This window comes from Patagioenas fasciata, chromosome 1, assembly GCF_037038585.1.
Source record: "Patagioenas fasciata isolate bPatFas1 chromosome 1, bPatFas1.hap1, whole genome shotgun sequence".
NCBI lineage: Eukaryota > Metazoa > Chordata > Aves > Columbiformes > Columbidae > Patagioenas > Patagioenas fasciata.
The window spans coordinates 112,055,928-112,072,907 of record NC_092520.1 but is presented as its reverse complement, the minus strand read 5'-3'; the positions used below and the strand labels follow the sequence as shown (position 1 = coordinate 112,072,907).

The 16,980-nt window shown below is 40.8% G+C and overlaps 1 protein-coding gene across 2 annotated transcripts in view; it reads left to right on the top strand.

The window, feature by feature from the left end:
* Positions 1-4,576: 4,576 nt before the first annotated feature.
* FRMPD4 (FERM and PDZ domain containing 4) overlaps positions 4,577-16,980 on the top strand; it is a 303,458-nt gene continuing 291,054 nt past the window's right edge. For both annotated transcript variants that reach the window (XM_065862632.2, XM_071812913.1), the window contains exon 1: positions 4,577-4,820. In XM_065862632.2, coding sequence (XP_065718704.1) covers positions 4,780-4,820 — 41 coding nt within the window. In that variant the 5' untranslated portion in view covers positions 4,577-4,779. The remainder of the gene's footprint in view (positions 4,821-16,980) is intronic.

Sequence of the window (16,980 nt, the reverse complement as noted above, 5' to 3'; positions counted from 1 at the left end):
ACACTAAATTATTCAGCAAAACTGAAAACAATCTGCATGGGTCAGTAAAAAATATGCCTGATAAAACTCTATTTTATAAAGGTGCCAAAAATGACATGTAGAAGTTGGGTGTACAGGTTCAAGTAGAGGGATTTCTTGATAATGCTGCAAATGTGGACACAGGGAAAATATGTAATGGTTACAACGTTTTCATATGGACGTGGATACAGGTAGTAAGCACCAGGATAAAGAAAGGGATTCCAAAAAAATGCGTGTTTTGAAGCTTCAAATCTGAAAAAAGAAATACAAGTTTAAAATACAAGTAGCCCAGTGTACTACAGAACTTACTATATGACATATTCATAAGCAACTATCTTCAGAAATAACATTCAGTAAGTACCACATGACTATGACAAAATAGCTGCTTTTGAAACTTCGCATCACCAGCTAAGTATTAACACCTCATTACTCAATGGATTTTATTATCACTTCCCTCTAAACATTGTTGCCATTTGGATGTGAGTAATATAATCAAGCACTCCAGAAAAATTGTGGAACCTTCAGCTGTTATCTCGGAGGATTAAAAAACACTCCAACTTGATGAATTTAAAACCATCCTGAAGGTGAGATACAGCACTTTTAAGTATTTAAGATTGCAAAACATCAAAAAAAAAAACCAAACCCACTTGACTAGCCTTAAAAAAACCCTATAGAGATTGATTTTTAATTTATTGTCTGAGAGGAAAACTTGTGAGACCTGCAGAAGTATTAAAATGAAAACCAGACCTCAGCCATTTCCAAGGGTTTCATATTATGTCTTTGGTTTAGGATTCTACTTGACTTCATTTGAATTATTTAGGATCAAATTCTACTCATCTTGTAAGTAATAAAAGAGATATTATTGGTCCACCTGCAGGGCTAAAAGTTTGCATTGTGTGGTACCCAGGAAAGCACAAAGCATATTCTTCTGGTAAGTATTCAGTGCCTCAGAAGGAAAAATGAAAAACCCTAAAACCAAGGAACATAAAAATAAACGTTTCTTCATGTCATTCATAAAGATATTTACATTGCATCTTTATAACAGTTTCCCTAGACCAAACCAATTATAGTATTCAAAAAACTAAGTCTTTACAATTACTTAATTGGTTTTAAAGTTAAGATGGCATAATATTCCTATGCACATTACACATGCCTGTCATTTCCTGTGGAACAAGGAGCACTGTAAAATGAGACAGACTCCCTTCTCTATAAATGCATATGAAACTGCCATACTATATGAAATTAAGGCTTTTACTGGCCCACAGTCTACACTAGGATATCTACAATTACACAAAACATTAGTATTAAGTGTCCTAATTGGATTACTTTGGGCAAAAGTAATAAAAAGGTAATAGTACACGGGAACAAAGAATCCTCAAAAAGCAATATTCACTGTGCTATTCTAAAAAAAAAAAAAAAAAGCCAGTTAAGAATTCAGCCAGGAACTGATGTCAGATTCCTGCTTTAAGATTAGGAACTTCATGTTCAATTATTGCTTGTTACTGAGATACTAAATACATGTTGTTTTGCTGTCTTTGCCTGTCTGTTCTCATTCAGCATTTACATGTACCTTTGTCACCTTCAAACAGGTTTTATTTCACCTGACTTTAGATAGCTGGAAGACAGTTCTCTAGTCAAAGGTAGGCATCTAGGCTTCCTCTCACTGGAGTTGACAGAGAAAACAAGGCATCTGCAAAAGGCAATTTATGTCACTTTTTCTAGAAGAAGATGGTTTGGAGGGATAGGTGCCTGTCCACCACAGAGGTAGGGTACAGCTGGCTGAGGTTGGATCCCTGACTTTTGGTAGTTTGTGAGATGAATCCCACGGTAGCAGTAAGTAAAAGGTATAAATGTATGTGCAAGAGTTCAGTCATGACATTGCCCAGCTGATGTTTCTGCAAATAGAGATATAAAATCAAAATATGATTGCAGTGTATAGATGATGGCTCCAAAGCCTGTCCAAACTGCATATATCAACATTTAATCCTGAAACAGAACAACACCCATCATCCTACTTCTTTGCGTAGGCAAATGTTCAGGTTATCCAGGTTCTCTGTTTATGTTTGCACATCTGGGAGTAGGACTCTTGTGGTACTGCTATTAATGGACCTCCAGGATGTCAGCTATTCCAACAGTATCTCCACAGCCATTCTGGCAAATATGTACTGTTGCAATAGCTTCTGCCTAGGAAAACAAAAATATAAATATAGCTATAAAAATAGCAATACTTCATCTATCTGTTTGGAATGCCAAAGGAAGAGAAGATCATTTCAGCTTCGATTCAAATTTTAATGACTTTCCATAAAGCCCTATCACTTTGGGTACAAACCCTGTGTTTACCATACTGATGTATTTATAAACAACGTTTTTTACCTCTTAGTCTTTGTTTTGCTAGGCAAAGCCCTTTCAGTCTCCTCTCATAAGATCAACTCTTCATTACCTTTAAAGCTCTCAGCATCCTCCTGCACCTGCTCTCGTTTTTCTCAAATGTACTTTCTGAATAAGCTGAGTACGGTATTTCCGATCAGATCTTATGCTTTCTGCTTTTCTATATATCTCTACTGGAAATACCTCAGTCGATATATCCTCGGATCACATTTGCCTTTCAAGTGAAAGACTCTGAAATCACAGAAATTCCAGCAACCCCTTAGAACTTCTTCACTTCTCTGGCTCTCACCACTATGCTTTAAGGCACCTTTATGTGACAGGCCTTGGAGCACAAAGTGCTCAAGGCAGGAGCTTTGTTTGATACAGAACATATGTGCTTGATTTTATATACGGTATATCATTTCATCAGCTTCAGTTAGCTTTGTAGGATCTTGGCCTGTCTCCTCAGTCTATAAATAAATAATGACAGTTTTATAAATAAATCAGTTTCTAACCAGCTGAAACTGTGTTATCTTTGTAACTTTTACCAATCAATAGAGCAGCATGACTGACAGGCATAGGTTTTGCAGTTTTAAAAAAGCTGGTATAACAATAAAAAATTTAGTTACATGTGAGAACCAAATAAATATTTTGATGCACTAGCATAAAATACTTCATATGGCATTTCAGAATAAGCCCCAACCATTTACATCTGTGGTAAGCCAGCAAGTATTTTTTAGCTGGTGGTTCAATGTTCTCCCAGTGTAAATAGATGATCAATCATTCTTTGTTGTTATTGTTTTAAAGAATAGTTTGAAACCCAATTCACAGTCAGTGTTCGTACTGCCTGTTCTTTTTGTTCTCTTATCAATACAAGTTTTATTATTAAAAAAGTGCATTGTTTTCATCTGGCTGCTGGAGTCTACCATGTTGGGCTCTACCATCATTTCTGAAGCTCTTTGTTGGTGGGAGAGTGCAGGTGCAAGCCTGCAGAAGAGACTGAAACTCTGTAAATGCAAGAAGTGAAGAGCACATCAATCTATTCAGAGAACAAAAACACAAAGAAAAACACTGAGGTGGACAAAATCCATTCCCATGCTGAGAGTTACTGTATTGCAGTGCAGATCTTGGATGAAGATGAATTTGAATTTTACCTGCTTGCCTGTCCTGCTTGCTCACTGGAAGCTTACGGGCAGCTGAACTCCAGTGTCTCCTTTGAAGCCTGATGCAGGGCAAAAGTGTAAGGCAGCATGTCTCTGTTGTTCTTGTGTCGGTATGTCTGGATGTATAATTTTTTTCCACAAGATGTGATATGAAGAATGCTTGACTTTAATACATGGATGCAAACCAGTGTTGCCATGCTCCTGTCACAATCAAGAGGACTGCATTCCTCCAAGTTCTTTTTAGAAGTTCTTTTACGGCAGATGCATGGCATGGAGGTCACAGTATGGCGACACCAGCCCGGCAGTAGAACTGAGCCCTGCCGCTTGTCAGGGCTCTACCATTGATGAGCACCCAGTGCAAGGGCTGAAGGCCAAGAGGCCCTTCCCCACCCTGGAGGGAAGCATGGCACAGTGTGATGGCAGAGGGGAGATGGCTGTGGGGGAAGGGGGCTCTCTGCTCCCCCTCGTTTTTGCTTTTGGAGGAAGCCTCTGAGCTGTGGTCTCCTCACCAGGCCCAGGGTGCTGTTCCCCGTCTGGGAGGAGAGCGGGGAACCACCTCCCACTCACCAGGGTTGCCCTTCCCCTCTCCCTCAGACCTGCCAAGGCAGGCACCCCCTCCAGCCCCTACCCTCGCCCTCCGTCCCCGCGAGGCCAGGCCCCTCCGCCCGACGCGCTCTCAGCGGCCGCAGCGCCGCCTCGGGCTGGAGCCAGCGGGCGGCGCTCGCCCGGGCCGCCTCCGCTAGCGCCCTCCGCTCCCCCACAGCAGGGGGAAACATCGCCAGTGAGAGGAAAATCTCCCCCTTGCTGCACCCTCCACCTTCCTTAGCGCTCCCGCCCGCCTTCCTTCTCTGGGCACACTGCAAAGAGGCAGCAGAGCGCTACCTGCCGCCTCCCCTTCAGCTTCCCGGGCTTGAGGGCAGCCCTCCGCCCAGGCAGCCCCCGGCACCCTCCCCGTGCCTCCAGTTACCCCAGGGAGGGGGCAAGGCAGGCAGGGAGCGGGGCGGGGGGAGCGGAGGGGGAGGGCTGCGCGCCGATGAACGCGGCTCCGGCGAGATGCTGCACGCCCAGCTCCCTGCCGGAGGGGGGTAGCAGCCTCCGCCGGCTCCTGCCTTTGCAAGGGCTGTTGCTGCCGCTGGACGCAACCTTCTCCCGACATGGAGCTGCTGCTGCCGCCGCTGCTACTGCTGTTGGAGTGAGTGCGTGCGACGGGCAAAGCTAGCCGGCTGCATGGATGGATGTGTTTAGCTTTGTGAAGATTGGGAAGCTCTCCGGGTAGGTGTTTGCTGCTGCTGCTCCGCAAACTGCGGGCGTCCCGCGGCTGCGGGCGCTGCCCCTGCCCGGCGGGGCGGGAAGGCGTGGGGGTGTCTGCCCGGCGTAGTGGGGTCTGCCCAGTGTGGGGGGCGCCGCCGCGCTCAACTTCCCTCGCAGGGGGGTGAAGGTCTCGGGGTCGGGGTGGGGCGCTGGGCGCTCGCTGCCCCCTGACACTTGCCGGGGCCGCGCCGGTGCCTCTGCGAGGGATGGGTGGTCGCCCTCTCCCTTCCTAAGGGACCACGAAGGCGTCCCGCGGCGGGCACTCCTCGGCGCCGTACGGCCAAGGCTGGGCGACAGCGGTGCCCGCCTCAAAACGCTGTCGTGAATGGGGTGACCAGAACTGTTCCGAAAATGCAAAAGCGGCGACGGGAGCCGGGGCGGGGAGAGGGTGGTCGTGCCGCCTCCGCGGGTGCGGTGCGGGTTAGCGGTCAGCTGCCGGTGAGAGGGGGCGAACTTCTTGAGGGAGTGGGACAGCACCTGGCCTGGCCGCACCGCCGGGAAGGGGCTCGACCTGCCCCTTTGCGCCCGCGGTACGTACCGCTTCCGACACACGCCGGCCCCTCCAGGAGCGATATTTTTAGAGAAATGGTGAAATCATCGCCAGATTCGGAGAGCTGCCCCTCTGCCGTTTCACACTATGGGTGCTGGGGCGTGAGTGGATTTGGTGTCTCATATCGCTTCCTTATAGGGCATGTACTTCTAGTTGTTTCAATAGATGTTTGATTAGGGTTATTTTTCTGTTTTTATTTGCTTTCTGAATAAATTTTCCTTTTAATGGCCTTGGAGTTGTGGTCTCTATCTGTAGACTGTTGCGTTCGCAGCTAGTTGCCAGGCCCAAAGCTGCAAAGATGGATCAAGAAGCACAACAACCCGTGTTAAAATGTGCTTGCTGTAGTTAAATGTAACTGGAGGTAACCCTTCTCAGTAGCAGGGGAAAACACACTTTATCTCAAAGATGCAGTATAAAAGTACTTGAGTCGCAGGATTTTTCAGGGTTCTGGTGCAGGTAATCTTCCTAAAGGATTTAGCTTTGATCACAGGAACTAGGAGTGTTTCAAATTCTTATGATTCAGTGGTTCCTACACCATAGTTACCGTATCCTTTTCTGTTCATGAAGCACATATGAGGCTGAAATTGGATGTTGTACAAAAGGCAGAAAGGCTTTGGTAAGGAAATGCAAAAGGTAGCTTGCTCCAATGATACTCAGGTAGAGAGCTTGTCAGAATGACAGATAGTCTTTAAAAACAAATATTGCGTGGCTGGAAGTTAGAGTGCCACAGGTGCAGGCGTAGCCTTCATGCCTCCAAATTCCCACCATTGCACCTGGCTGTGATTAAAGCTCTGCTTGTGGTGATGCCAGCACAGAACAGCTGCTATCATTCAAGCACATCATTGTCTCATCCTGCTCACAGCAATTTTACACGATGTGATGGCTACGACACTAGCAGCCCGCTCTGCTTTCCTTGGGTCATGTTCCTGGCTGATACAGCTAGAGCTGCAGCAGCAGTAGCTACAGTGGAAACTTTAAGGAGAAGGAAAACGTGCTTGTGTAGATAAGGAGCAGGTCAGGTAGTGTGATCTTTGTTTCCAGGTAACTGGATTGCTTGACCTCCTCTATTTGTTTGGAAATAGTGTTTTAGTAAAGCTTCCAGATCTTCAAGTTTCATATTTGAGCTAGAACCAAAGGGAGAGAAAGGGATATGCTGCTTAGAAATGTTTTTAAGTCAGGTACATTGCAGTTTTTATACAGATTGTAGGGTTCAGTTTTTGTTGTGTATAATATCTGTAGCTTTCTGCATATTTGAAGACTCAGCTGTTGCCAGTGGTGAGTTTTGTGTTAAAGGAAGGGCAGATCTTAGCATTTCTCCAGAAGAACCTGAAAGTTTCTTCTGAAATGAAATCCCGAGTATCAAAGGTTGTATCCAGCTTTGCTTGGTTCAAGGATATGAAGTACTTAAGGACTGAGTTTGTCTTGTATATTGCAGTAAATATTTTCTGTATGGAGGTACTATTTTAGTTTCTAATTTTCTGCTTATTAAACGACCTAATAGTTTACACAGGACTTTACTTGGTCTTTCCTAGGAAGCAGGTAAGTATCTGTTCCAATTTTACGGGAGCTTCATGGAGCAGACAGGTTCCAGTGTAAACCACATTTTTAATCCCTCTGTGTGTTTGGGTTGAAAAACTAGTTTGCCTGAAAATGCCGGTTCTTTCTTTGCTGTTAGAAGGAAGGCCTTTCGAAAAGAAACTAGTAAGATGGTAAACAGTATTTAACTGAGAATGAGATCTTGCAAGCAGATTACCTGCAAAAAGTTGTTTTGAACTTGGCTGGTACTGAAGTTTTTTATGACTTGCAGCCTTTTTATAACATTTTTTTTTTGTGTATTCAGATCTTCTCATTTTAGGTTGCAAGTCAGCTATTGCAGTTGTAGACTGCAGCCTTGATTCTGCAGTCAGTGGCACAGATAAGCTCTGTTATGCATGGCTACTGGGAGGGATACTTCCTAAAGTCATGGTATAATTTTAATAGATATGGTGAGAATGTAATTTTTGCTTTGATCAATTAATGTATAAGAGCTTTTATCTATAATGAGCCTAAGATGGGATATAAGCTCTTAGAAGGTGGCTACTGGATATAAAATTTTACGTAGCATGCGTAAAACATTATGATTTAATTATCTATGCAGGTTTTTTTTAATGTGGCATCTGTGTGTGTAGGGCCTTTTAGAGATTCACTTCTGCAGCTGCTTCAACAGTTGTCTGTAGTTGCTGGGTGAGTGGGGAATGTGGGCATAATCTGGAAAAGGAATGTGTGCAGAAAGGGAAGAGAACACCAAACTGGTTTTATGACAGGTGTGATCTCTGGTAATCTTCTTTCCTTGCCTTTGCAGGTGTATCATGTTGTGTACTATGTGTCAAATATAGATGCTTCATGGTAAAGTTTCTGTTGATTTCTAAGGATTGGAGATACTCATCATACCTTGAAAACAAAAATATGGTGTAGAAATACTTTCACTATGTCACTTTCACTGACACAGCCTCTCTCTCATTCCCCCTTTGGAAATTCACCAGTCTAGTAATGGTCTGGAATAATTGTTTTGCTATAAGTCTTGTGGTGTCATTCTCTGGAGAACAAGAAAATAAACTCCTTTTCTTGTAATGAATTTCCAAGTGTAGAGAATGATTGACAAGGCTAGTTTAACAGATCAGTACTCTGATATGGAACTGTACAAGGCAGGTGAATATTTCTAGAGTGGGCTGTGTGACCGTGGATGCTGTAGTAGTGTCTGTAATTTGGGAGGGAGGATTAGTAGGATAGATAAGATGCACATAAAAATGGCTGGATTAGGTTGGATCAGAGGCCTGTCTTGCCTGGTATTTTCTCTTAATTGCTTTTAGTGACTGCTTGGGGAAAGAGTAGAGTGAGCACAAGGTACGAAGTGATGATTCTTGAGTGTAGGAATGATGGTGCTGCTGTGCCGAACAAGAAATGGAGCATTTTCAGATCTAGGTAAATCTAAGTAAGGGGCACAGTGTCAAATTTCTAGTTGGTACTGAACAGTTGAACTATGAAACAATAGGTCAGAATAGTGAATGGAGGTTAGCGAGAGTTTAATGCTGTATTCATAGCATACATTTTTAGTTAGAAAATCTGTTTATTTGGAATCATAGAATCACAGAATATCAGGTTGGAAGGGACCACGAAGATCATCTGCTCCAACTGTTCTTGGCAAAAACATGGTCTAGACAAGGTGGCTCAGCACCTTGTCCAGCTGCATGTTAAAGTGTCTGATGTTGGGGAGTGACTCTTCATGTGATGTCTGTAGAGGTCAGTTCTATTTCAGGGCTTTCATAGCAGGATATAAAACTTTCATATGGAAAGATGGTTGTCTGGATAGCGATCGTCCAGAGTCGGGATGCATAGTTCTTGTCTCCCTGCTACTGTTTGCAGCTCTGCTAAATAACTAGATAGAAAGTAACATGATTGTCCATGTGAGTGGCCATCAGTCTGTAAGCTGTCACAACCCTAGTAAGGGTGGGTTGGAGGTCTCTATCACACAGTTACCTTTTGTGGGAGAAATTCTAAGCTAATGTGAGCTGTTTGATGCCAGAAAGGAAACCTCTCAAAAACAGGGCTGCAGTATGGGGTAAAAAAGGGGACATCCACACTGCTTCATTGTGGCTGTTAGAAGTATAATTATTGGAGAGTTAACCCTGTATAATGAACAGGAGGATACCAGCAAGACTCAGACCTGCCCTCAACAGTGATGCTAATTTGTGGTACGTGGTAGGTAAATTGATCATACCTGGATCTTTATTTCTCTGCCCAAGTTTTGCATTGCATTCCATTATTGCAAAGTTTAAATTTATTCCATTAAAAGCTGGATGCGAATAGCCAGATTGCTGCTGTACTCTTTGGAATTAGCTTTAAAACAAAACCAAAACAATCCTGTAACCCTGCAAGCTTTTTTCCTGTGATTATGCTAAATGCGAGGCTGGCTTTCTCACTGAGGAGGAGCCTCTTACAAAGTCATTTTTCATTAGAGGTGGATAAATCTCACAATCTAATTTTTGTGCTTATCTTTCCATAGTTGGGCTTCTCCAGTCAGATAGAGTGACTTGGTACATCCATAAATGTTTGGGATTTTGTGTTTTTACTGCTTATAAAAGTGAAGCAAGTCTTAACAAACCCCAAAACTAAGTGTCTTACCTTCAGTGTTTTGTTTTTCAGCCTCTGTAGCCCTGTGCTTGGTTTTGTTCTCTCTGGATACTGTCTTTAGATGTCCTGCCAAAATTGTGTGAAAGGTCCTCTCCTAGATCTGTCTTAAAATCTAACAAACCAGAAACTGTGTTTGTAGATTCTGAATGCTAGACTCTTGTTTTTTACAGAGAGTAAGGTTGCTTGGCTTCATGGTTTAGTTATTTTTATGTGGCCAAGCAAGTGTATGTTTTCCAGCTTTAAGTTCTGAGATTAGTTGGTTGGTTGTTTGATCTATCTATCTATCTGTCTATCTGTTGAGGAATTTGGGAAGATTTTGTGACGCTTGTCTATCTTTAGTTTATCAGAATAGCTTCTTTCTTTACCAGCGATTTTCTTTGTCATGTTTTTATTTTGCTGTGATGTTTAAAAAGCCACCTCAAAGGAGAGACAATTAAAAGTGTGCTTAAGTTACTGATGCTATTTTACATACAATTTTTGGAACAATTTTTATGTGTGCTCTTTGAAATGACAATATCATAACCTGTAAGTTACTTTCACTATTTACAAAAGACTGTGTCAGTAAGAAAGCCTATGATTATGCTTTTTATGCTCAAAGGAGGTAATTTAATTCTGAAAAAGGTTTTTATTATGCTGGATGATAATTCAAATAACCATGAATTAAGTTCACCTTTTTTTCTTGAGAGGACTGCATTACATTTAGTGAAATATTTGTCTATTCACATTATGAGTTTTCCCTTATATTTTATTATTTGTCTGTTTTGTTAGCTGACACACATAAAAATACTTGCTTTAATGTCTATGATGTTAGTAATGTTGTATGTCATAACGGCTTCAGTAGTTTAGAGATTCATTAAAACCACTCCTTATGTTACGAACTGCTGTAAACTTGTCAAGTAGCCAGTGAATGGTGATGCAACTCTGCTAAATATGTATGTTCCCTAAATACTGTTTGCCTGGTGATACAGTGCTTAAAAGATGTAACCAGAAGTAAACTTGTCTTTGGAAATTTTTGAGAAAGCAAAAAAATGGAAAAGAAACTCCACAAGTAATGCTTTTATTTCCCCCTCTTCTACCGATTACTGAAGAAGATGGAACAATAACTTTGAGAATGGATACTCTGATGTAAGAACATCCAAAACATGTGCAGGCTCAATATAATATTTTCATTTCTAGGAAGACTTAACTTCCTTTTGCTTTTGTGTTTTTTTTTTTTCTTCTTTTTTCTTTGGAGAACTTCAATCTGTGGCATCAAATCCTTAGTGACATGGTTAAACAAGAATCTTGGGATAGCTTCTTTTATAATCACAACTGGCACCAATGTTCTGCTGTGTGCCTGTTTAAGTCAATCTGCTAGTATTCTCATACAGTTTGAGAAGATAGATGGAAAAGGTTGGGTTTTTTTATCTTTCCTCTGCATTTGGTGATATCAGGAAGAGTGTGAGATGTTTTACGGTTTTGCTTAGTGTGTGGTGGTGGTTTGGTTGGTTTGTTTGTTTTTGAGAAACCTGCATATCTTTTCAGTCTGACAGATTCATGTGGGAAATTTTAGTTAACTTGGAAAAAAACCCTCATTTGGTATTACTCTTACAGTTAAGGAGATGTTTCAATATTTTACAACATTCTAGGTCATTATGGAAGTGCACCAAGCTGTTAACAGAAAATGCAAACTGTGACCTGGAATAATGAGTGGATAATACATGCTCTCAGCTCTGCTGGTAATGTGGCAGGGAAGGGGTGTTTTACAGCTCTTAACAGTATTTTCAAGTAGTTATATCAGTGCATCACAACTTAGTATCTGACTTATGTGATAAAGAATTGAGTAAAATCATGTAGGAATTACAATCTCCTATAAAATGTATAATTATCTGGGAAGGATCTGTAACCGTTGAAGACAAATAATGCTTTTTTTTTTTTTTTTAAAAAAGGAAAAAATAGCAAAGTAATCTTAATTTCCAATCCTACACACTGTGTCATGCACAAGTAGCTCTGTTAAATCGGACAACACTATCCGAGTACATGAATTACTAGTTTTCATGACTGTTTGCAAATAATGTATTAGGATCTACCACAGGATGGAAACTTTTGGTGATAATAAGGTATCAGTGTTTAAATATTGTAGGGACATGCCTTGAATAGGAAGGGACTTCTGATAATACCAAATTGTACTTAAAGCTGCTTTTTATGAGAGTGACTAATTGTGATTAGTTTTCTGAAGTACCTTGAAGAAATTTGTAAATTCGAAAGGTTTTACGTTTATTGAAGGTGTTTTTGAAGACTTTTAAAAAAAATCAGTTAAAGTCTGGTTATGATAATTATTCCATTGACTGGAAATGAAGGAAATAACAGTGCCAGTAGTCTAAATTTCAGTAATTAATTGCATGTTCAAATGCTAGTGAAATCAACACTGCTTAAAATCTAAACATGTGAAAGTACACTGGAGCTAGAAATGTGAAGTACTCCAGGACTCAAAAGCCTCGATGACCTTAATCAGGACCTGATGTTGTAGAAGTCTCTGCCAGTATTCCTTTAGTGTGGAGTCTATAGAAATTCCCTTTAATAGCCTGATTATTGGCTATAAAACCAGAAATTAATTTTCATTACTTTTAATAACCAATAAAGAAGAACTTAAAGAAAAAATGCTTTGCATGAGTAAGAACGCTCTGAGGAGGTAGAATGAGCATGGTGGTGGGTAATGCAAGGCTGCATCCTAGTAAATAGTTTTCGCAGGTGACTTAAAATAGGACGTGAGAAAAAGCTGATTAGTATCTCTTAAGCAAACTCCCTTGTGAGACGTATTGCTTGGACAAAAATAACTCCCTTTGATGGTAAGAAAAACAATTTCTGATTGACTTGGTTATTTTCACAACTGTTTTAACAATTAATAGCTTTAGATGAAACACTTGCTTTTTCAAAGAATTCTACTATTATAAAAGAACATTATCAGTGAGTACTGAATGCAAGTTTTTTCATTTTAATTATTATAAAGTTAAGGAGGGGAATTGCTGGGTATCAGTTCTAGCTACGGGAGTTTGTAGAGATACTGATTGTACCCTGTTTAGGATGAAGATTTTCCAAAGGTTTTTATATTATTTAGTTTTTATTGTTCAGGTGAACTGTCAGTCTTTCATGTAAGTGCTTGCACGTTTATATAAAATACTTTTCCAGCATTATTCAGCCCATAAGGATTTGCTTACCTTGCTGATAGATTTTGCAGTTTCACTGTTTACTTTTAATCTTGAATTTGTGATTACATTACTCTGGATTTGACAGTACTCATATGTTTAGGGAGCAAAATGCCTATTATTCTGTGGCAGCAAATGCTACCAGAAATACTAACAGTTGCACTAGCCCTGTAGAACAACTGGGCACATGTTACAAGTCTGAACTGTGTTTAGCTTGTGTGCTGTATTTGCCTGAAATAGAACCATAGAGAACTGGAGAAGAAATCTGGAAATAGTAGAAATCTAAGAAGATTAGTATTTACCTGAATGAACAATAGCATGGATATTGGCTTGCTCTAAATGAGACTATCACAAGCCTGATTTTCTTGAAGCATCCATAAGAGAGTGGAGCTTGCAGTTGTGCAGAGGAGTCCACCCAAATGATGCTAAAGTTCAAATTTTTCTTGGCTTGTGATGTTAGGCCTTTATCACACAAAAAATAAAATGTTACTTGAGCACTACCTTTAAGGCCTTGTCTGCTCTAGAAAGAAGTGGGCTGTTTGTTTAGCACTATAATGCATAACAGGTTGTATAACTTTAGCACAGAAAATGAAAATGTCAGTTTTGACTGTGCAGTGAGACTAATCAAGTCAAAATGTAGTTTACATATTCAGGTAGATATGATCAAAATTCACTTGTCCTTTTAATTTTTTTTATTTTATTTTTTTTTTGACTGACATTCAGGTATGGATCATATGAAATTGTAATTTAAAGGCATCTGCTTTTCTTGATATTTAATTTTGCCTGTTGAAAACCTCAGATGATGTTAACCAAAGTGTTACTTTTTTATTTTTGAATGTTTTTTTTTTTCAGGGAGAGACTTTTCTCATGATGTTGGCTGCCTGCCTAGATTTTTACTTTGCATTATGTGTTGTATGTTACCTGTTGTATTTACAAATGATGCACTCTCTTCTGCCAAGACATACAGTGAAGATGGACAGAGAAGAACTGCGCATGGGTAATGATCTGTGCTGGACTATTCTGCTTTGAGGGCAGGGTGAATAGGGGCTACAGCATGCAGTAGGGGGAGGAGCGGCAGAGGTAGGGAGAGAGAAGAAATTGGAGAAAGAAAGTTAATGAATGATGTATTGAAGGAGGGCTTATGTGCTGTGAGTGAATTGAAGTAATTGTTCAAGACTAGCTGATCTTTATGTGAAGATGAACTTACATTGTTGCCTGGGTAGGAGTTTATTTGCTTTACAAGGTTGGTTGAATTAATTGGTGAGATGTACTGTAATCTGCGTGACTGCTATTTAAAAAAAGAAAGAATTCACTCCAGCATTATAACAGAAAAAGCAACTGTTTCTGTGGATTTTTTTTTGTGTTGGGTGGGTCTTGAGTTTCTTATTGGAACTCTTTCTTTCTGGAAGGGTTTTCTGGTGGCTGAACTTGAACTAGCTCAACACATGAAATAAGAAGGTGGTCCCTGTCTCCCTGTGTATCTGCTGCTTAAGAATTGTAATCAGGATGATGGGTTTTCTCAGGGTGAAGCTCATCTGTTGAACTTGATGGCTGGTGAGCCCTGTGATTTTTTTTTTTCCACCCTCAGATGCAGATAACTTGACTGCAAAATCTATAGTAGTTGGGGAATGGGATTATGTTTTATTGTGGCTTAAAAATATCCCCCAAACCGGGAAGCTTTTTTATTTTTCATTGGCATGGGAAAGAATTAAGAGTAGGCCTTGGCACTGTGAAGTACTTCGAGAAGGGGACACTTCTGTAAATATGGTCAACCTGATGTAACTGCTGATAGCAGGAGGCCTCATTAGACTCTGGTGTCTGATTTTTGCTTTCTTCAGCATTTTTTCCCCCTTTTTTGTTCCCTGCAGCCGTTGATGTACCTCTTCAACCTTGATGAGCTCCTTCAGAAACTAAAACCACTAGAAAACTGATTTTGGTATATTTATTTTCTGGTAATATAGATATCTAAACTGGCCTGGCAGAAGTGATTGGAGCATGTTGCCTCAGAACGCAAAGTGGAAGGGGAGGAAGGCAAGTGGGGCTTTTAGCATCCGATCAGTTCTGTTACCTTGCACCACAGTTGGTGCTGGGAGCTACTGTGGAGACAGAGACCTCCATTCAGTTGCATCTGGGAACTGAGAAGTGGGGAGGCTGTGTCAGAACCCCACACCTAAGTGAATCTGGGAAGAGGGGTGTGTCCTAGAAAAAATGAGTTGGAGTGGGGAGAAGATGCCTTAGCCCCTCTGGAATTCCTCAGGTCTTTTTTGGCAGCTCTGGCTTCCTCCCTCCATCTTTTCCTATATGAGGACAGGCTGAGAGAGTGGGGTTGTTCAGCCTGGAGAAGAGAAGGCTCCAGGGAGACCTTATTGCATCCTTTCAGTACTTAAAAGGGGCTTATAAGAAAGATGGGGACAGATTTTTTAGCAGGGCCTGTTACTATAGGATGAAGGGCAATAGCTTTCAATTAAAGGAGTGGAGATTCAGACTAGACATGAGGAAGACATATTTTTTTTTTTTTTTACAATGAGGGTGGTGAAACACTGTCCCAGGTTGCCCAGAGAGGTGGTAGATGCCCCATCCCTGGAGACATTCCAGGCCAGGCTGGACGGTGCTCTGAGCAGCCTGATCTAGTTGAAGATGTCCCTGCTCATTGCAGGGGAGTTGGACTAGATGAGCTTTGAAGGTCCCTTCTAACCTAAACTATTCTATGATTCTATGGTCTTCTCCTGCCTGTGGAGCCTGTTCTGCTGCCTTTGAGTGACTCAGCTTTGCCTGGGCACCTCCAAAACGAAGTGCTAGTTCCGAGTGCTGAATACAGTTTTTGTATCGTGCACATCCTGATGTACTGAGGTATTCCAACCATGCTCTTGTGCCACACAGGCTAAAGAAACTGGTTTCTTATTAGTGTGAACTGTTTTAAAAAGCAGATTTTCTTCCTCATCTCTTTATCTTATTAGGCAGGTGGGGAGAGTGGTTGTTGGTGTTGAAGGGATTAATTTTTCCTGTATTGCTTGTAGAAGATGAACTGTCCAGGACAAATGAGACATTGTTTAATACGGTGTTGGTTTTGGTGTGTGTTTGTTTGTTTTGGTGTGGTTTTTTTTTTGTTTTGTTTTTAGCTAATGAACATGTGTTTGTTCATAGCAGTAAGCTTGTGGTTATATCCTTTCTTTCCATATACATGTTTTCGAGGTTTTGGAAGCTGTCTAAAGAGGTAAAAGGTTTCTTTTCAAAAGTGCAATTTCTGAACTTGGAAAGAACATCTTACAAAGCTAGTGTAGTGTGTCTGTGCTGGTTCTGAAACTACAAAAAATATTTGGAGAATATTAATGGCTTGCTTTTCAAATGCTCTTCCTTTCTAAGCTGAAAATATGGAAGTTTTATAGGTACATTAATTAGCCTGAAATTTTAATTCAGCTTCAAATAATGTGGCTTTTTTTTTTTTTTAACCATACATGGAGTAAACTTCAAGAAGTTACCATATAGCAATTTTTCAGTTCCTGCTATGTCTTCTGTCTTTCCTTATACATACATGACATTCAGCAGCCCCTTTTTTGTCCATCACTTCATGCTTTGCAATGCTTACCTATTGACTCTCGTATTCACATCACTGAAAATGTGTGATAGAGAAGATCATAGTTACATGAATCTTGAAGGATATATCTAAAAGATCACTCTACAGACACAACTTGTTCCATTGATAAACTTGAATTACAAACAACAAAATCTCTGCTTTAATTGTCCAGAAATATGTCAAGGAAAGTACTGGCAAGTTGCACAGTTAAAATACTATGTTTTTTTTTTTCTATCTGTCTAACATAGTGCATCTGGATGACTAATACTTAGTCTGTCTTAAGGCCACTTTCTAAGTAGTGTTCTTGGAATATGAACAATAGAATACAAGCCTGTTTTGCTTTAGCTAACATGCTTGGTTCAAAAATTTCCAATATCTTTATTATTCATGCTGAATGTATTGCATATTTGTTTGCTGAAAACAAACATTTAAAAGCAAAACATTAAGTTTATTCTTTGTCTCTTTTTATGCCTTCAGGAGGTGTTAAGGTACTGTGATAGACATTGCTGAGATGGGATATTCCAAAAAGGTGGTGGAAATTGACAGTTTGGAAAGCTGGCAGGTTCTGTGCCCCTGTGAACTGTTTCCATACTTGCCCTGTTGGATTCCAGTTGTCCGTGGCACCTGGGTGTGCTGCCTCTC